Raw genomic sequence first — 21,616 nt, 5'->3', positions numbered from 1 at the left:
CACACCCACAAAAATCACCATGCATGGTCCTACCTATGTTTGCTCAGTGGACAGGAATGGGTCTTGTTTCAGTACCTTCTCTGGCTACTTTTCTTGACATTCAAAAAAAGAAAATTAGCACCCATAGAACTTATCTTCAAGGATGTTACCACTCTGATATGGATGCTTACTTTGAGACAGCACACAAGTCTCCAACATCCACAAGGGCTATATGAATCTATAATATACCTCCACAGATCCCTGAAATTCTTTGGTTTAAAATGTAATCCCACATCCAAGTAGCCACAGGAATCACAAAAATCACCAAATTTGGTATTCAAATCTTTTAATAAGTATTTTAATGAACAAGATTTGCTATTTGAAACATAGAGAGGACACTCAAAATTCTCTTCTGTGTAAAAACTTGAAGGACTGTCTTACAGGCACTTCTGGTTCCAGAGGTTGACAGCCACAACCTATTCATTCATTTCTCCAAATAGTCCATTGTCAAAGACAATTAAGCTAAAATTTGGAATCCTGCTACACATCCTACCTCTCATTTTGCATCATACTTATGTTCTTTGTCCTCTATTTAGTTATGGGTTACCATTGTGGCTCATCATTTGGCCTCAATTAAAAGTGTACTTGTCTATCTAGGTCCTGGAATTAGAAACCTAATAGATAGCTTTTTCTTGGTATCTATTCTGTGAGAATGATTATATTCTAGGAATTTCTGTACTTTGTAGTACTGAAGGGTGACATATCCTAGCTGCTGAAATTTGTATACAAAGGAACTTACCTAATTCTCAAGTTGTATGGAAATTTTTAAAAAGGTGAGAACATATGAATTCAATGTAAATAAATAAGGAAATGCCCAGATAATTCTGATTCCATCCTCTGCCTCTCCACTATCCCTACCCCTTGACAAAAGAGTTTTTAACTAGTACACAGCTTTCTGGGAACATGGGATACATCCCAGATGTGTTTTCTGAAGATATCTTCAGGCTTTAGCTATTATTGCTTGAGAGAGAGAAGCTTGAAGCTATCATCAAGAATGGACCTCCTGTTGCGCCGAAGCTTTCTTTGTCGATGCTGGTACCAGACTACACCACCAAGAGCCAGAGCAATGAGCAACAGAAGCACACATATGGCAATCAAAGCAGAAGACAGAATCTCTACATCCTTTATGGGAATGTTCATGCCCAGCATCTTCACATTGTCACCTCCAATGTCCCTTAGAATCACTGCTGAAATAGAGGAAGAGAAAAGGGATATCCAAATAAGAGATTACCTTTTACAGACATCTCCTAGGAAAACAAGTCCATGAAAAGAGAACAGAAGACCTATCTCAACTCTTCAAAATAGCAACTGATTAAAGATAGATTTCAAATTCATAATCAGACAATTATAATATCACAGCTGGAAGCACTCCTTGACAATCAGTCATGTACGTATTCTATTTGCTCATGGGAAGACCTAAGGGTTACTGAAGAATAATTAAAATCTTGTGCTATAGAAAAAAATAAATAAAATAAGTAATTAGACTTGGTTTTCATGAACTCAGGGAGGTAGAACTAGAAGAAATAAATAAGTGAAAATTCGTGAGGAGCATTGAGTTAATGCAGCTTATCAGTGCTCATTTTCACCATTACACTGTGAGAGCCTGCCACCTTGGTGTCTGCAATCCCACCTTTGTGGATCATGTTAATAGTGATTTCATATTGATTTTTCCTGAGGATTGTGATAGTTTCTGTCATTTAAACATTCAATTGTCTTCAAATGATCTAAAGGGCTAGTACAGAATTTGAAGTCATACATTCCAACCCTCTCAGTCAAGCTCTAAACAACCTTTCTATTCTTGTTTGCAATTATTCAACCACAGAAACTCAATTTTTATTTCTCATAAGTGATGGTACATTTATAGGTTATGCTTTTGTTCATGCTTCTTACTTTGTCTGAATAAGTTCCTCCCTTTTCTCATCTTTCTACCTCCAAGTGCAATTCATTTGTACAATTAATAGTGCCTTCCTCTAGGTTTCCAAATTGACTGTATTCTTTCTGAATCTATAGTTTATCTAGTCTGTGACCTGGGGCTAAGTACCCAAATCCTTAATGAATCTTAGTTTACTCTTTTTGTAAAACGAAGATAATGACGACAAGCAAATTTAAGTGAGCTAATAATATGCATGGAATATTTAGCATGGCTCCTGGTAAATAGCAAATATACAATAATTATAAGATAGTATCGCTATTTACCCTTTCTGTGCACAGCATCTAGCATTACAATTATTGTTTTTGTGGCTCATTCCAGTTTTAGGCACTGGAAAGTAGCAATTATGTCTTATTTGTTTTTGTACCCCTGGTAATTGACACTTGTTTGATGAATACATTGGATGAATAAATGTTTTCACAGAACTGGAAAAAGCTGCAAAGTAATGAGTTCAAGTGTAAATGAAAACCATTCTGGTCCTGAGTTTACATTCTGCCATTTGTTTCTCTTGTGCCCCTGAAGAAACTTCAAATTTAGAAAATTAGTGAGTTTTATTAAGTCCACACTTTTCACAGTTTTTTTCTTCAGGGAGAGTTTATGAACAATGCACACATAATATGCATGTATATGTAAACAAATATGCACAGAATAAATGCAATGCATATATATGTATATATTATGTATGTGTGTATCCATACACACATGTTTAATAACTGATATGCTGATATATTATATATACACACATATATGTATAACACACACACACACATTAGGTTTCTTAAATTGAAGAAAATGTAATCTAAGCACTGCCCTTTCAAACTTACCTTACCTTTATCTAACCTCTCCAGAATATATCCCAGTCCATGGTTTACAATTTATAAGAAGTTTAAGTATATCATTGGGACTTTACTAAAGAGGAGTTGGTTTTCAGTAGAGCTGAAAACCTCCAGAGTGAACTGATATTCTTTAGTACCCATTTTATAATCGTTTGTTTGTTTGTTTTCCCCTTTGGGACATAGCCTCACTTTGAGTCTACACTTGTCTGGAACCTATGGTTCTTCTATTCCACTTCTCAAGTGCAGGAATATCAGACATGATAGCATGCCCCTATCTAATAGTCCTTGTACCACACATAATTTTCTGAATCTTTCCTGGTAAAAGGCACAAATGGAGCAAAGAATAAAAGCATAATTTTTACCTAGGCATTATAGGAAAAGCATCTTCATTTTCTCAAAGAGAAAAAACATGAATGGCTCCCAACTTTAAATTTCTTGGTACACCATAGATAAAAGGAAAAAAGAATAGAAGTAGTTGTGGAAGGATGTCCGGTATTTGTTCCAGTCTCAAATTGTGTTTGTAGAAATCCTTGTTTCTGGTATGACTCTTTCAAGTCTAACCCAACAAAATTTGGATTTTTCTTCTCCCTCATAAGATAGTTTATGAGCTATGAACACAGCTTTGTTACTTATGATGTGGCTGTTTCCCCAAATTTCAAAGGTAATAGAGAAGACATGGCACAAATAACCATATTGAGGGTACACACTTCATTGGCTTCTGACATCTTACAGAAAACTTAAGGTATTATATTATGGTGCCCAAGTCTAGTCATGCTAGAAGTATCACATATTACACACACATACACATACATACACACACACACATTCTCTCTCTCTCTCTCTCTCTCTCTCTCTCTCTCTCTCTTTCTCTTCTCTCTCTCTCTCTCTCTCTCTCTCTCTCTCTCTCTCTCTCTCTCTCTCTCTCTCTCTCTCCTTCCCAATGTATATACATCACCTTACATACCTTTTCCAATCTCTTTAGTAATAGTGGTCATAGTGCTGAAATGTTCTGTGGGAAAAGACAAAAGATTGATCTTATTATTCTTTGTATTGATCTATAGAATTTGTATGACATATTTACATTACTTGAAGCAATTTCTTTTTTGAATTTGCTACTTCATTGAAGTCTCTCTGATTGGATTTGAAACCTATGCCAAGAAAGCAAGGGAATCCACGCCTCACATACTTTAAACCTAATTTTTAAAAACAGCGACAGGGCAGATAGATTGTAGGTCCTCCATGGTAGGGGGTACCAAATACTGCTGTTTAGCAAATTAGAATGGTATCAAGCCATTCTTCTAAATAGTTACATTTATCCTCATAGACATAATCTCAGCCTTAATGGAAGAAGAGTCTTTTTCCTGTGAACCATGTTGAAAGCCAAGGCTGCAAAGGGCTCTCATCCCTAAACAGAACATTTATACTATCTACTGTAAGGGAAGACTGTGGAAGATGTGTCACAAAGAATGCAAGTGCTAGAAATATATGGAGAAGGGCTGCAAAATGTCATTTTTGTGAGCAAGACAATGTCACTGCAATCACAAACTTGAAGCAGGTGTAGATGCCTATAGCAAGTCTGCTTAAGAATGGAACTGTCAACAGTCAAGCACAGATGGAGGAAGGGCTCAGAGATCTCTACCCCTCATGGCTGGAATTTGCTACAGATAGATTCAAGGAAAGTGAGGACCATTGTCTTCTGTTAAGTACCCACTGATGATCTCACCAGGCTCCAACAAATAGTTCCAATCCAATGGTCATACAGACAACTCTGATTAAACTGAATGTCACAAAAACAGCCTAAAGTCATGAAAATGAGAAAGGAACTGATTGCAGGTGGGTGGTAGGGAAAGATGTAGATAATGGGGAGAGAGTAATCAGAATATATTAATAAACATGCATGAAACAGTCAGATAAGAAATTTAATCAGCAAGAATCGACATTAAAATGTTAATTTGATTTTGAGTGATCACAGGAAATGAGGACAAGTGCATAGACCTAAGAAGCCAAAATATGTTACCCCTCTATGTCATTTTCTCTATCCCCATTTTATTGAATATTATACTGTTTCTTTTCCATCATTTCTCAATTTCCCTTCAGAAAGTCCCTGCTTACTGCTAAATATACTTTTCTATGTATACAGTCCTATATCAAAATAATTCTTCCTTTAATTTTTCAATGAGGGTGAGCCCTTCTCTGAGGTATTTGTTATTCAACATTTTTTCTTGCATTTTAGTAAAGATTGTTTGAATTAAAGAAAACATTAACTAGATAGGAAAACTGAAAGCATTTCTTATTACTCTTAGTTATATTGATCCAAGGAAGTCTTTAGTTATTAGCACAGTTTCTGTCAATTTCCATTATTGGACTTCTTTATTCTAATCACTCATATATCCACTCCAGTTTAAGCAGTCATGGTTAATAATGGTCATATTAGATTGGTGATCCAGACCTGCATCACATTAGTAATCCAAAATCTAATAGGAATCTAATTTTAATGCTTATTACTTTGCTAGAAAAAGTATAACTGTTCTTCCATCATTACATAATTAATTTCTTTTTTCTGTTTATTTTTTATTAGGTATTTATTTCATTTACATTTTCAATGCTATCCCAAAAGTTCCCCATCCACTCCCCCACCCACTTCCCCACCCACCCACTCCCACTTCTTGGCCATGTCGTTCCCCTGTACTGAGGCAGATAAAGTTTGCACGACCAATGGGACTCTCTTTCCACTGATGGCCAATAGGTTATCTTCTGATACATATGCAGCTAGAGACAAGAGCTCTAGGGGGTACTGGTTAGTTCATAATGTTGTTCCACCTATAGGGTTGCAGATCCCTTCAGCTCCTTGGTTACTTTCTCTAGCTCCTCCATTGGGTGCTCTATGATCCATCCAATAGCTGACTGTGAGCATCCACTTCTGTGTTTGTTAGGCCCCGGCCTAGTCTCACAAGAGACAGCTATATCTGGATCCTTTCAGCAAAATCTTGCTAGTGTATGCAATGGTATCAGCGTTTGGAGGCTGTTTATGGGATGGATCCACGAATATGGCAGTCTCTAGATGGTCCATCCTTTCGTCTCAGCTCCAAACTTTGTCTCTGTAACTACTTCCATGGGTGTTTTGTTCCCAATTCTAAGAAGGGGCAAAGTGTCCACACTTTGGTCTTTGTTCTTCTTGAGTTTCATGCATTTAGCAAATTGTATCTTATATCTTGGGTATCCTAAGTTTCTGGGCTAATATCCACTTATCAGTGAGTACATATTGTGTGAGATCCTTTGTGATTGGGTTACCTCAATCAGGATGATGCCCTCCAGGTCCATCCATTTGCCTAGGAATTTCATAAATTCATTCTTTCTAATAGCTGAGTAGTACTCCATTGTGTAAATGTACCACATTTTCTGTATCCATTCCTCTGTTGAGGGGCATCTGGGTCCTTTCCAGCTTCTGGCTATTATAAATAAGGCTGCTATGAACATAGTGGAGCATGTGTCCTTCTTACCGGTTGAAACATCTTCTGGATATATGCCCAGGAGATATTGCTGGATCCTCTGGTAGTACTATGTCCAATTTTCTGAGGAACCACCAGACGGATTTCCTGAGTGGTTGTAAAAGCTTGCAATCCCACCAACAATGGAGGAGTGTTCCTCTTTCTCCACATCCTTGCCAGCATCTGCTGTCACCTGAATTTTTGATCTTAGCCATTCTGACTGGTGTGAGGTGGAATCTCAGGGTTGTTTTGATTTGCATTTCTCTGATGATTAAGGATGTTGAACATTTTTTCAGGTGCTTCTCAGCCATTTGGTATTCCTCAGGTGAGAATTGTTTAGCTCTGAGCCCCATTTTCTAATGGGGTTATTTGATTTTCTGGATTCCACCTTCTTGAGTTCTTTATATATATTGGATATTAGTTCCCTCTCTGATTTAGGATAGGAAAAGATCCTTTTCCAAGCTGTTGGTGGCCTTTTGTCTTATGGACCTTGTCTTTTGCCTTGCAGAGCTTTGCAATTTTATGAGGTCCTATTTGTCGATTCTCGATCTTACAGCACAAGCCATTGCTGTTCAATTCAGGAATTTTTTTCCCCTGTACCCATACCTTCGAGGCTTTTCCCTACATTCTCCTCTATAAGTTTCAGTGTCTCTGGTTTTATGTGGAGTTCATTAATTAACTTAGATTTGACCTTAGTACAAGGAGATAGGAATGGATCAATTTGCATTCTTCTACATGATAACCACCAGTTGTACTAGCACCATTTTGTTGAAAATGCTGTCTTTTTTCCACTAGATGGTTTTAGCTCCCTTGTCACAGATCAAGTGACCATAGGTGTGTGGGTTCATTTCTGGGTCTTCAATTCTATTCCATTGGTCTACTTGTCTGCCGCTATACCAGTACTATGCAGTTTTTATCACAATTGCTCTGTAGTACAGCTTTAGATCAGGCATGGTGATTCCTCCAGAGGTTCTTTTAACCTTGAGAAGAGTTTCTGTTATCTTAGGTTTTTTGTTATTCCAGATGAATGTGCAGATTGGGGTTTCTAATTCATTGAAGAATTGAGTTGGAATTTTGATGAGAATTGCATTGAATCTATTGATTGCTTATGGCAAGATAGCCATTTTTACTATATTGATCCTGCCAATCCATGAGCATGGGAGATCTCTCCATCTTCTGAGATCTTCTTTAATTTCTTTTTTCAGAGACTTGAAGTTCTTATCATACAGGTCTTTCATTTCCTCAGTTAGCTTCACGCCAAGGTATTTTATATTATTTGTGACTATTGAAAGGCTGTTGTTTCCCTAATTTCTTTCTCAGCCTGTTTATCTTTTGTGTACAGAAAGACCATTGACTTATTTGAGTTAATTTCATATCCAGATACTTCATTAAAGCTGTTTATCAGGTTTAGGAGTCCTCTGGTGGAATTTTTAGGGTTACTTATATATACTATCATATCACCTGCAAAAAGTGATATTTTGACTTCTTCCTTTCCAATTTGTATCCCCTTGATCTTCTATTGTTGTCAAATTGCTCTGGCTAGGACTTCAAGTACAATGTTGAATAGGTAGGGCGAGAGTGGACAGCCTTGTCTAGTCCCTGGTTTTAGTGGGATTGCTTCCAGCTTCTCACCATTTAATTTGATGTTGGCTACTGGTTTGCTGTAGATCGCTTTCATCATTTTTAGATGTGGGACTTGAATTCCTGATTTTTTCCAAGACTTTTATCATGAATGGGTGTTGGATTTTGTCAAATGCTTTCTCTGCATCTAAGGAGATGATCATGTGGTGTTTGTCTTTGAGTTTGATTTTATACTGGATTACATTGATGGATTTTTGTATGTTGAACCATGCCTGCATCCCTGGGATGAAACCTACTTGGTTAAAATGGATGGTTGTCTTGATGTGTTCTTGGATTCGGTTAGGGAGAACTTTATTGAGGATTTTTGCATCGGTATTCATAAGGTATTCATAAGGGAAATTGGTCTGAAGTTCTCTATCTTTGTTGGGTCTTTTTGTGGTTTAGATATCAGAGTAATTGTGGCTTCATAGAATGAGTTGGGTAGAGTACCTTCTGCTTCTATTTTGTGGAATAGTTTGTGAAAAACTGGGATTAGATCTTCTTTGAAGGTCTGATAGAACTCTGCACTAAACCCATCTGGTCCTGCGCTTTTTTTTTTTTTTTTTGGTTGGGGGACTATTAATGACTGCTTCTATTTCTTTGGGGGATATAGGACTATTTAGATCATTAACATGATCTTGATTTAACTTTGGTACCTACTATCTGTCTAGAAACTTGTCCATTTCAAACAAGTTCTCCAGTTTTGTTGAGTATTGCCTTTTGTAGAAGGATCTAATGGTGTTTTGTATTTCTTCAGGATCTGTTGTTATGCCTCCCTTTTCATTTCTGATTTTGTTAATTAGGATGCTTTCCCTGTGCCCTCTAGTGAGTCTGGCTAAGGGTTTATCTATCTTGTTAATTTTCTCAAAGAACCAGCTCCTCGTTTGCTTGATTTTTTGAATAGTTCTTCTTGTTTCCACTTGGTTGATTTCGCCCCTTAGTTTGATTATTTCCTGACATTTACTCCACTTGGGTGAATTTCCTTCCTTTTGTTCTAGAGCTACTAGGTGTGCTGTCAAGCTGCTAGTGTGTGCTCTCTCTAGTTTCTTTTTGGAGGCCTCAGAGCTATGAGTTTTCCTCTTAGAAATGCTTTCATTGTGTCCCATGAGCTTTGGTATGTTGTGGCTTCGTTTTCATTAAACTCTAAAAAGTTCTTAATTTTTTCTTTATTCCTTCCTTGACCTAGGTATCATTGAGAAGAATGTTGTTCAGTTTCCACGTGCATGTTGGTTTTCTATTATTTATTTTATTATTGAAAATCAGCCTTAATTAATAATGATCTGATAGGATGCATGGGACAATTTCAATATTTTTGTATATGTTGAGACTTGTTTTATGACCAATTATATGGTCAGTTTTGGAGAAGGTACCATGAGGTGCTGAGAAGAAGGTATATCCTTTTGTTTTAGGATAAAATGTTCTGTAGATATCTGTTACATCCATTTGTTTAATAACCTCTGTTAGTTTCACTGTGTCCCTGTTTAGCTTCTGATTCCATGATCTGTCCATTGATGAAAGTGGTGTGTTGAAGTCTCCCACTATTATTGTGTGAGGTGCAATGTGTGCTTTGAGCTTTACTAAAGTTTCTTTAATGAATGTGGCTGCCCTTGTATTTGGAGCCTAGATATTCAAAATTGAGAGTTCCTCTCGGAAGATTTTATCTTTGATGAGTATGAAGTGCCCCTCCTTGTCTTTTTTGATGACTTTGGGTTGGAAGTCGATTTTATCCGATATTAGAATGGCTACTCCAGCTTGTTTCTTCAGACCATTTGCTTGGAAAATTGTTTTGCAGCCTTTCATTCTGAGATAGTGTCTGTCTTTTTTCCTGAGATGGGTTTCCTGTAAGCAGCAAAATGTTGGGTCCTGTTTGTGTAGCCAGTCTATTAGTCTATGTCTTTTTATTGGGGATTGAGTCCATTGATATTAAGAGATATTAAGGAAAAGTAATTTTTGCTTACTATTATTTTTGTTGTTAATGTTGGCATTCTGTTCTTGTGGATGTCTTCTTGTAGGTTAGTTGAAGGATTACTTGCTTGTTTTTTTAAGGACCTGGTTTCCATCCTTGTATTGGTTTTTTTCTGTTATCCTTTGTAGGGCTGGTTTGCGGGAAAGATAATGTGTGAATTTATTTTGGTCGTCAAATAATTTGGTTTCTCCATCTACAGTAATTGAAAGTATGGCTGGGTATAGTAGCCTGGGCTGGAATTTGTGTTCTCTTAGTGTCTGTATAACATCTGTCCAGGATCTTCTGGCTTTCATAGTCTCTGGTGAAAAATCTGGTGTAATTCTGATAGGCTTGCCTTTATATGTTACTTGACCTTTTTCCCTTACTGCTTTTAATATTCTATCTTTATTTAGTGCATTTATTGTTCCGATCATTATGTGTCGGGAGGAACTTCTTTTCTGGTCCAGTCTATTTGGAGTTCTGTGGGCTTCTTGTATATTCATGGGCATCTCTTTCTTTAGGTTTAGGAAGTTTTCTTCTATAATTTTGTTAAAGATATTTGCTGGCCCTTTAAGTTGAAAATCTTCATTCTCATCTTCTCCTATTCTCATTGTGTCCTGGATTTCCTGGATGTTTTGAGTTAGGATCTTTTCGCATTTTGTATTTTCTTTGATTGTTGTGCTGATGTTCTCTCTGGAATCTTCTGTACCTGAGATTCTCTCTCCCATCTCCTGTATTCTGTTGCTGATGTTCACATCTATGGTTTCAGATTTCTTTCCTAGGGTTTCTATCTCCAGCATTGCCTCACTTTGGGTTTTCTTTATTGTGTCTACTTCCCTTTTTATGTCTTGGATGGTTTTATTCAATTCCATCACCTGTTTGGTTGTGTTTTCCTGCAATTCTTTAAGTGATTTTTGTGCTTCCTCTTTAAGGTCTTCTACCTGTTTAGCAGTGTAGTATGGTTTTGTTCATTTCCATCATCTGTTTGGATGTGTTTCCCTGTTTTTCTACAAGGACTTGCAACTCTTTAGCCGTGTTCTCCTGTATTTCTTTAAGTGAGTTATTAAAGACCTTCTTGATGTCTTCTACCATCATCATGAGATATGCCTTTAAATCCAGGTCTAGATTTTCGGGTATGTTGGGGTGCCCTGGACTGGCTGAGGTGGGAGTGCTGGGTTCTGATGATAGTGAGTGGTCTTGGTTTTTGTTAGTAAGATTCTTATGTCTGCCTTTCGCCATCTGGTAAACTCTGTAGTCAGTTGTTATAGTTGTCTCTAGTTAGAGTTTGTTCCTCTCATGATTCTCTTATTCTCTACCAGCAGACCGGGGATACTAGCTCTCTCCTGAGTTTCAGTGGTCGGAGCACTCTCTGCAGGCAGGCTCTCCTCTTTCAGGGAAGGTGCACATATATCTGGTGTTCAGACTTGCTGCCTGGCAGAAGATGAAGGCCCGAAACAGGACCTGTCCCAGAAGCTGTTAGCTTCTGTAGTCCATACTCTCACCTGTGCAGACTAGTCTCAGTGGAGCCCGGGAGCCAAGATGTCTCCTGCAGATGCTCAGCCAAAGCCATCCCGGGCTGGGTGGACACCTATCCTCTGGCAGGGAAGGTGCCCGGATGTCTGGAGCCTGAAAAGGGGACTGCCTCAGAAGCTCTGTGGCTCCTGCCTGTCCCAGAAGCTATTAGCTTCTGTAGTCCAGACTCTCACCTGTGGAGATTAGTCTTGGTGGAGTCCGGGATCCAAGATGTCTCCATATTTAATTTCTAAATCATTTGACTTCCCCAACCTACCCCCTTCATACATATCTTCTTGACCATATTAGAATCCATGGTTGATCACTTCAAACAATAACACATAGAATGACAGCAACTGTACTTGCCCTGTATTTTACCCAATATGCTAAATACCACCAGAAAAAAAGCATTCCCATATAAAGACTTGGATTCTCTGTCCAATTTTAAGTAAGCCCTCAAAGCTATAAGGCAATAATGGCTTTATTTCCCACCCCAAAGTAACTATGCTAACACCTCTCCCTATTTCTTCAAATAGTTCCCCTTCAGCATATGACTCTATACAAACCACAGAGGAAAATCTTATCACAGAAAATCTTACTGTCAAGACATTCTTCTAAAACAATACCTAGATCCTTTCTTTCTGCCTTCTTTCTTATTCACAACAGAAAAATTATTTTCCTCCAGCATTGTACTAATTCTTCATCTTAAATCTCATACCTATACCTCATAACTTCATCAGGAACTCTGTCCAAGAATTGGTCTTTTTAGAAGTTGTACTCAACCTAGAGTTCCCTCTAAAGAAGAATAGATAAAGAAAATATGGTACATTTACATAATGGTGTATTAAAGGTGACATCATTAAATTCCAAGGCAGATAAATGAAACTAGAAAAAAATATTCCTGAATGAGGTATCCCAGAACCAGAAAGACAAACATCGTATATATATATATATATACATATATATATATATATATGTATATATATATATATAAACTGCTTCTATGTGTATATTAGTTTCTAAGTCAATGATAATGAAGCTACAATTCATAGATACAACAGACAGTAAGTATAAACAGATAGAAGTCATTAGGAAAGGGCAGTAGAACAGACTGTTATGAATTGACAAGGATGGGGGGCTGTGATAGGAGGATCAAATGAAGAAAGGGGAGAGGAGTTTGTTGAAAGGAATACAGGGAGAAGCAACTAAAATTAAGGGATATTTAGAGGGTAGTATAAAAACCTAACACAGTAGAAACTTTCTAAAACATACGTGTATATGAAGGTGATGTAAATGAAATTTCCAAATGGGGAGACAGAGTCCCAACTGGCCATCTCTTTTCACCAAACAAACCTTCCAGTACCAGGATCAGGTTATATCTAATTGAGTTGGCCAAAGGGCGCGCATGGTAAGGCTTAAATACCCTAGGCTGTTGACAAGATTGTTGGTTGCTCTCCACAAATAGACAGCAAGGTCCCATTGCTGAAGACAACACCTACACAACTCATTGAACATGGAGAAGTCAAGCTCATGCCTACATAAAAACCTCCAGCCCTAAGTTCTAGCATCTTTGGTGTAGGAACATACTCTGTGTGCCCTCAAAAAAGAAACATAAACACAAACACAGCCACAAATCTTTAAGGGTGTACTACCTGCAAGATGTGCTAAGGTGAAGGTGGTACAAAGCTTCTGGGTGTAAGCAACCAATATCTGATTTGACTTAAAGCCCACTACACAAGATAGAACCCATACCAAATACTGCCTGGGTGACCAAGAACCAGAGACTAGATGGCCCAGGGACCCAAGGGGAAAACCTCTAAAACAAACAAAATAAAACAAAACACATGGTGATAAAATGACTCTTAATGATCTCCTGCTATACACATACATTGCCTTGCTCAGCCATCATCAGAGAAGTTTCCTTATTTAGCACATGTGGGCAAACATAGAGACCCACAGCTCAACACATTAAGCAGAACATGAAAAATCTTGGAATACTCAGCTTAAAATTGGATGTTTCCATTAAATCCCTGCCCTCAAAGATAAGGGAACTCTGAGGAAGAGGAGGTGGAAAGAGGACAAGAGCCAAAGGGGATGGAAGATACCAAGAAGACAAGATACTCTAAATGAAGATAATAATTGCTCATATGACTTCACAAAGACTGATGCAGCATGCCCAGGGCCTACATGGGTTTTCGCTAGGTCCTCTGTGTATATATTATAGCTTCTAGTTCAGTGTTTTTATGGGATTCCTGAGTATGTGAATCAGTCTCTGATTTTTGTGCCTTCTCTTGAGTTTTTTCTTCTGTTGGTTTTTCTTGTCCAACTTCATTGTGATAATTTTTATTATGTCTTGTTATATTTTTGTTATATATATTGAATGAAGGACTGAAAACCTAGTCACTAGGGTAAGGATTAACAACTGAATACTCATTTATATTTGCTGGGAGAGGAAAATCAGTTTTCTCCAATGAAATGACACTGGGTATATCAATTACTCCAAGGCAGACCTCATGTGCAAGAGTAGTTAACCAACATACAATGTACCTCTCAAGTTTTGTTTTATTGTATGCTTTTATTTGACTACAGTTTGGTTGTTATTGTTGTTGTTAGTGGTAATGGTGGTTTGTTGGCTATTTGGTTGGCTTTTAGTTTTTTGTTTGTTTGTTTATTTGGGTGTTCTTTTATTTATTTTTTCTTCATTTTTGAGTGAGTGCTGTTGTATTGTGTGTGTGTTTTTAAATAACTTAAAGTTGGGTGGGTAGTGAGAGTGAAAGGATCTAGAAGGACTTTGGGGACAGGAAGAATATGGTTAAAATATATTTAAATTGCAATTGTTTAAATAATAAAAATTAATAAAGAAAAAGAATTAGTTTTTATCTCTATCTTTCCTTAACTCTTTCTTCTTATTATCCTGTTAGCATATGTAGAATAAGTGCAAAAAATGGGATGAATTCATATTAAATAAACAAGTTAAACCACAGTTTATGAGTTATAGGTTGGATCTTCTCAAAAAGTAATTGGTCTCATATTATGAATGGCTCATATATGAGGGTGGTACATTATAATGTAATAAGAGGGCCTAGTTTCTTGGCTTTATAGCACTATGATGGTAGGTATTCTGGACTGATAGAAAATGACATCTATGTTCTGGGGTATCATATTAGAGTAATAAGTAAAAGCAACACAAGCAATATTCTAGCAGTATGGTATGGCAGAGAAAAATTTTAGTAATATAAGAAATTATGTATTATCATGATGTCCTCTTCCATTAAATAAATAGCAGATATATATTCTCTACTCTTATTTGCTAAGTCTGTTTGAATGGCCAGTGGTATCTTTCCTCTCTTTGTCTTTTGATAGAGTCAATACTTACTCTAATACCAGTATTTTTCAAAGCAGTATGATATATATATATATATATATATATATATATATATATATATGTACTAAACATCCATTCATACAAGTAACATTTTATGGATTAAGCAAGTTATAATTAGGAAATTATATGTATATATAAATATACATACAAGTGAGCAATAATAACGGAAAGGAGATTGTGAATTTGAAAGAGAACAAGTAAGGATGTATGCATGGGTTTGGAGAGAGGAATGGGAAGGGAGAAATGTTGTAATTATATTATAATCTCAAAGATTAAAAACAAAGTAGAAAATATGTATTGCTCCAATAAGGTCCTACATAACTTCTTGGAAGAGAGTGTAGTGCTAATTGCTCGACACAGTTCATGTAGAAGAGGACTGACACACTTATTGTTTAATTTAGACAGACAATCCTTTTTTTTTTTTTATGTTTTTTCGAGACAGGGTTTCTCTGCATAGCTCTGGTTGTCCTGGAACTCACTTTGTAGACCAGGCTGGCCTCGAACTCAGAAATCCACCTGCCTCTGCCTCCCGAGTGCTGGAAGACAGACAATTCCTAAGAACTGCCATCTACAACCTGCACTCACTCTGCTCTGAGGGTTTTGGAACACTGAGCATGTGATTAACACATGTGAGGCCTTAGTAAAAACAAAACAAGCACAAGAACAAAATAAGAGATTCATGACCCCCAGCTTAACCTTGAAAGGGAAGAAGAAAGAAGAGAGGGTGGAGAGAGAGAAAAAGGGAAATAGAGGAATTGGTAGAATTGTGGGTGTTCTATCATTTCTTTGGAATAGGAAGAGACTGGACAGAGTATGTGCCCCCAATTCTGTGATCTCTGACCACAGTGCATCCAGCAGCTCTCTTAAACTGGTACTTGCCTCTTAGTAAAGAAGGGAGTGAGAACATGTTTCTCATGGCTAGTATGCAAATGAAATACTGTAAGAAAGGGAAAGGTCACATCTGGGTAGCCTTTGTCTCTTTCAGCAGTCCAACTTTTACCTGGGTATAATCTCCTTTAGCAGTTTACTATTGAGGCCTCTGGTCACCTCTGACATGTTCTGCTGGAATTGGCTGACTTGTAAATATTTGGGTTTTTTATTTTTATGTACTTATTTTATTTTTAATGTGTGTGTTTGCATCTATGCTTACATGTGTTTGTGTATGTATGTGTGCTCATGCCCATGCATTCTAAGGCTAGAGGAAGACACTGGATGTTTTTCTCTAGTTCTTTCCAACGTTGTTTCCTTGACAAGGTAGCTCAGTGAACCCAGAACTTGCTGTTTGACTTAGCTGGCCGGCCAGCAAGCTCCTGCAATCTCCCTGTCTTCACCCTGCAGCAACTCTGCAGCTCTGGCGTCAAAATGTCACAAAGTCATACATACTGTTAATGTTAAATGGCTGCAAACTTAGGTTCTCACACTTGCTTGCAAGCACTGTTGCTGACTCAACCATCTTCCTAGCCCCAAATGTTTGTCTTTTTTGAAAATGACTACATCAAAGAAAGATTCATTAGCAATTTCCTTGAAATAGTAATTCTATTACACTTTAAATGATGAATTTGTAAATAAATTATATTTTTGTTAAATCGTATTAAACCTGTCACAAGCAAAAAGCCCTCCTAGTTTCAGGCTATGCCACCCAATGTGAGCTTATGATACTTGCAAGGGAGGATGAGAAATGTAGCTTAAGGAAATGCCTAAGGAACCCTGCTCTATGATAAAATCTTGTTCTTTTGGGCCAGCAGAAGAAGTTCAAGTGGCTCCTTACTATCACCGAGTGTCTACAGGTTACACAAAAGATTAGAAAATGACACACTTTAGGGGATTTGGATCTTACCTTCATGAGACAAGACCGTAAAGATGGTCTCCATGCCAGCATGAACATGGTCAGTCACATGGCAGTGCATCAGCCATGTCCCAGGGTTGCTGGCTACCATCTCCACAACTTCAAATGTTCCTGGGAAGAGATCCACCACATCTGCCCTGTAACTTTGCCCATTCTGCAAGAAACACAGGGATGTGGAGAAGAACTGAATATTATAGAAAGCAAGTTACAGCTTATAGGAACTAAAAGCTTATGATGTCCAATTTAGGTTCTTAAAACAAAATGTCTGTACCAAGGAGAAACTTCAAGTGTTCATCATTTTATTTATCTCTCCTTGAATCCAATCATGCAAACTAAAACAGCAGACCTCTCTTCTCTTACTTTTTTCCTAACATGTCACACATAAAAAAGATGTTATCTGTGCTTTTAGATGGTTCAAACCTAGTTTCTCTGAGTTTTTCCATACTCTAACAATTAACTTATTCACTGCCATTACTTTCTGCAATGGTTCTTAAGGCATTATTTTAATTATCCCAAAGGGGCTCAACCATATTTTCAGCTTACCTGATAGAGGAAACTCTCTGCATGGAAGTGTACAGTGTGAATGTCAGTATCTTGGCCCATGGCTAGCATGTACCAGGCTACTCGTTCTCCTTGGTATACAGTAAGACCCCTGAGGTTTGCATAGAGTTTCCCATTGATAGCTGTAAAAGAAGAAAATATTTCACATATTTTTCTTTATTTAAATTTTTCTATTACCCTAGGTCCTATCATTTCTGGTGAGAGCAATAGGCTACTAATTTGCTACATATCTCTCTTCAATGAATCTTCCACAGTAATGATATCAGAGCTCTCTCTCTCTCTCTTTCTCTCTCTCTGCAATTATTTGGACCATGTTATTTTGAAGCTAAATGTCTGAGAAGAACCTAAAGAAAATGACAACAAGCAACAGCCCCATGGCTCTATAGGTCAGCCAGTAAGTTCATTTAAAATACACCTTCACATCTCCTTCCCAGATTCACCTCCTCTTTCACCTCCTCCTACCAGCAGCATTGATTCCAATTAGTGTGATTTTTTTCTTTCACCATCATCCACAGAGTCTATTCATGTTATTTGCATCTTTAGTCTTCTGAGTATCCCTCTCATAAATATTGTTTCCTTATTATTTCTCTTTAAAACTTCACCTACTTCATGAAAACTTTTCTGATTTCCTAAACTCCTCTATGCAACCTCAATTTCTTCTATCACCTTCCCCCTTTGAACTCCTCCAATACTCCTCAGCATGATTCATTAGAACTCTCCAAAATCTGTCTTCCAGGTTTATTTATCTTTCAAGGTGTGAAAGCTTATTTTGCCAACTTGTCTTAGGTTACTAATAAGCAGGAAATAAATTTATATACTACAGTGCTGTAACTTCCCTGCACATTTGCAGAACCTCACGCAGATAACTCAGACTTCAAAATACATTGCTTGATTAACACATTCTTTTCCAAAGTCACACACTATGCTGACTTTGAAAGACACTGAACTCATATTGGTAGCATTTTACCCAAAACAATTTTCTCCCACATCTCATTTTCTTACAGGTAGGAGCTGATTTCTACTCTACTCTTTAAGGGAGAAAAGAATAGAAGGAAGAGCTACAGTGTTTCTCTATGTCTACCAACATTAAATTGTGGATTTGGTTCAGAAAAAAAAGTCTGAAATTGTTCAGCTCAGCCACTTCTAGATATTTTATCTCTTTGATCATAGAAAAGGGTGCAAATCGGTTCACTAATTGGTTCTGTGTAAGATTCTGCCTCTCTTAATGTGGAGAAATTTTGTTGTCCACTGATGTCAATGACAATTTAAAAAAAAACATATCCATTGCTAGGAAAGTATCAGCAATCATATTTAGTTACAGAATAAAATTCAGTTTTCCAATTAGCATTCTCAGTAATAAGGCTCATATTTTACCTTAACCATTTATTTTTCTCCATTGGTTCAGAAATGTAGAGGAGGAGGTAAAATATTGTTTACTTCTCCCCTCAGACTACAACATTATTTTTCTTTATTTTTTATAGTACTAATGATCAGAAAATATTCAAATATAGCTGCTATCTAACTAGCTAAGCAAAGTGCTATCCAAAGTTTGGACAAATTGACACCTGAGTAGATGAACGTGGGCATTAGCTAAATTCTGAATTGGGAAGACCTAACTCTGCCCCCATTTCCTTTGTTCTAGCCCATTTATTTCCTTGATTTGACAGAAACTAAAAAAATAGTTCACTTTGTAAAGTTGTGAATCATCTGTTCTAGTGTGAATCACTCATCTTTCCATCAAGGAGAAATAGATAAAACCTATAGGACAATGGGATACTACTTTTGAGTTCCATTAGCGTCATTATCAAAGCTGCACCTCACTCTCAGATCAAAGAAATCTTGGCTGAGAAGTGATGGGGAGAGGTTACTTCCTACATTCCACTGCACTTAAGCTCTCCCTCTTACTCAAGACTTCCTCTCTTTTATGGAAAGCTACCAGATGTCTACAGCCAAGGAAGGCTTTGATGATGCAATTCTCCCATCCCAAAGCCACTCAAAAATCAAAAGTTCTTTATTGCATGCAATATAAGCTTGGTGTGCTATTCTCTACAGCTGTCTTCTCCAACTACTCCATGTCAATTTAAATTTCTCTTTAAAAGTAGTAAAAATTAAGTTGTCATTAATTTGTTTATATTGGCAAAACAGATCCAGAATTTAATCTGGTGGTTGAATAACATGCTTTTGAGAGAAAAACAAACCCAGAATTTTGAAACAGAGGGGCATTTACCAGGTAGCTAGTTATATATAGAGATGGCTATAATATTCATCTTCCCTTATCTACTAATGTTAAAAAGTGTGTGTGTGTGTGTGTGTGTGTGTGTGTGTGTGTGTGATAACTTTTACGAGTTAGCTTCCTTCTTTCTGCGCACCTCATCTTATCTGGACCACTCATCTATTTTGCGCATATATATGTAAAACAATAATACATTTTTCTAAATCATTTCCATTCAACTGTCCAACTTTCTCATCTTTTCCAGAATTATGCACCCATAGATAGAGGTAACCTAGCAGATCATCTCATGAAACCAGGGAGGCCTATTTTGAAATAGGAATAGCTTCTTTTCTACAAACCATGCATTTTATTGCTCTCTAGGAAGGTGGCATCCTTCAAGTTAACATGACTTGATTCTTGAGGTCCATATGTTGCAATATTCTCCTTCAGATACCAAGATTGGTTCTCATCAAAGATCAAAAACAACAAGGCAAATTCCCGGTCCATATCATTCCGGCCTCCATTGGGTTCCAAGATACCATTTCTGCAGATGACTAGGGGTCCAACCAGACCACTATACATGTCCTAAGGAAATGAGAAAGGCAAAAGGGAGAAAGATTTGAGGTTATTCCTGGGTAGTGGTATTCTATAGGGAGTTGAGTCACAAATAGCAGACTATAAGCCCCTTAGCACTTCATCAAAAATATTTAAACCCCTAAGTATCTTCTTCTGATATCTGAATTTATTCTAACAATTATTTAAGGTATAGTTGAGAGGTGGTGTTATGCTTTAGTTATATTGAATTATTCATTCATTATTAAATATACTAACCTGATACTTTTAAAATAGTTTCCTATGCCTGCAATATCCTCCTTCTAACATACTCCAGCATGCTCTTATTGAGATTTCAAAGTTCAGTTTTCAGGTAGCTTCCATTGTGATACATTTTCTATTTGTCAACTAGACCATACACTTTAAAAGTAGGTAAGATATTTTACATTTGTATCATCCATAACACCAAGAAAAATACCCATAATAGAGTATACATAATATGTTGCTGATGACTTGTGATTAACTAGCTACATAGACACAATTCATTTTTCAGATTAAGAAAAAAAGGCAGCATGACTTTATTCCAGCTATTCTAAAGATACTCTAGAGTCAAATTTTTGACTAGACCCTTAATTTCCTGTTAACGGTCCCATTTTCGAAAATATGAGAACATACTGCATTACAAGATCTAGAAAGATAAGACAAGAAAGCAAATCCTCATGCTAAGTACGTGGTGTGACCCATTACCTTCATCCCTCTTTCTGACTACTAAAATAAGGTAAGCATTTGAGTAGATCTCCTCAAAGTCCAGGCATTACAGAGCTATTTGTTTTTAACCACATATTTTGTAGTTGTTATTTTGCCAGGTAATTTGCCTAATTCTGAGATATTTCTTTCAATATTCATTTTTTTCTTTACCTTGATGGGATCCACTGCAGAATAATAAATCCAGGAAACACAAGCAGAGTCACTAGGACCAGGACCAGATCTTTCTGGGATGTTCCACTGGTAAGTAAGTACTTCACCTAAGAAGGATAGTAAGGAATGTCTTGTTGGACCAAGTAAGTCATTTCTCTCAATTTCTAGATCTACCTTCAAGGCTACAGTAGGTGAGTCTCAGCACCCTTAAGATCCGTTTCCATTACTTACACCTGGCTCCATTCTATTTCTGTTACATGTTTTCCCCCCTTCTTGGAAAAAATACTCAATCTCCACTCTGTAAAGCTCAGGCCTAATCCCATGGTAATATAGTCCTGCTGCTGGTTTTAGTAGCTATAGTATTATATCATTTCTTGTGTTCATCTTGATTTCCTGCTGCTGCCTCCTAATGAAACTCTCTTCATAAGTTCGATACTCATCTTTCCACTTCCATTCAATACTCTGTGAAAGATTTTAGTCACATATTATGATCTATGTTTTGAAAAATCTTAAATACTTCAAGCCAGACCTCCCTCCCTTGTTACTAAGTTCTCATTCCAAAATTTTAATCAAACATTAGGTATTATTTCAATATTGTCCTAATAGGAAATAAAAATGGAAACATTCTATTGGGGTTATTGTTCAGTGGTAGAACATCATAATGAGTATGACACCCTAGTTTCAATCCTCGGGACCAAGCATAACCTAAAATAACAATAAATTTAATTCTCTCCTTTGAAAAAGCAATACATTTTTTAAAAATCTCTGCCTG

General features: G+C 37.0%; 1 protein-coding gene across 3 annotated transcripts in view; it reads right to left on the bottom strand.

Annotated features, from left to right (window-relative positions):
• Positions 1-308: 308 nt before the first annotated feature.
• Heph (hephaestin) overlaps positions 309-21,616 on the bottom strand; it is a 119,050-nt gene continuing 97,742 nt past the window's right edge. For 2 of the 3 annotated variants that reach the window (NM_010417.2, NM_001159627.1), the window contains exons 17-22: positions 20,845-20,951; positions 19,734-19,959; positions 17,145-17,284; positions 16,593-16,755; positions 3,770-3,814; positions 309-1,226 (exon numbers count right to left, since the gene is read on the bottom strand). In NM_010417.2, the coding sequence (NP_034547.2) occupies positions 994-1,226; positions 3,770-3,814; positions 16,593-16,755; positions 17,145-17,284; positions 19,734-19,959; positions 20,845-20,951 (914 nt within the window). In that variant the 3' untranslated portion in view covers positions 309-993. The remainder of the gene's footprint in view (positions 1,227-3,769; positions 3,815-16,592; positions 16,756-17,144; positions 17,285-19,733; positions 19,960-20,844; positions 20,952-21,616) is intronic. The other variant, NM_001159628.1, reaches the window with a different exon arrangement.

The sequence above is a fragment of the Mus musculus genome, chromosome X, assembly GCF_000001635.26.
Source record: "Mus musculus strain C57BL/6J chromosome X, GRCm38.p6 C57BL/6J".
Lineage (NCBI taxonomy): Eukaryota > Metazoa > Chordata > Mammalia > Rodentia > Muridae > Mus > Mus musculus.
This window is presented reverse-complemented; position numbering and strand designations above follow the sequence as displayed.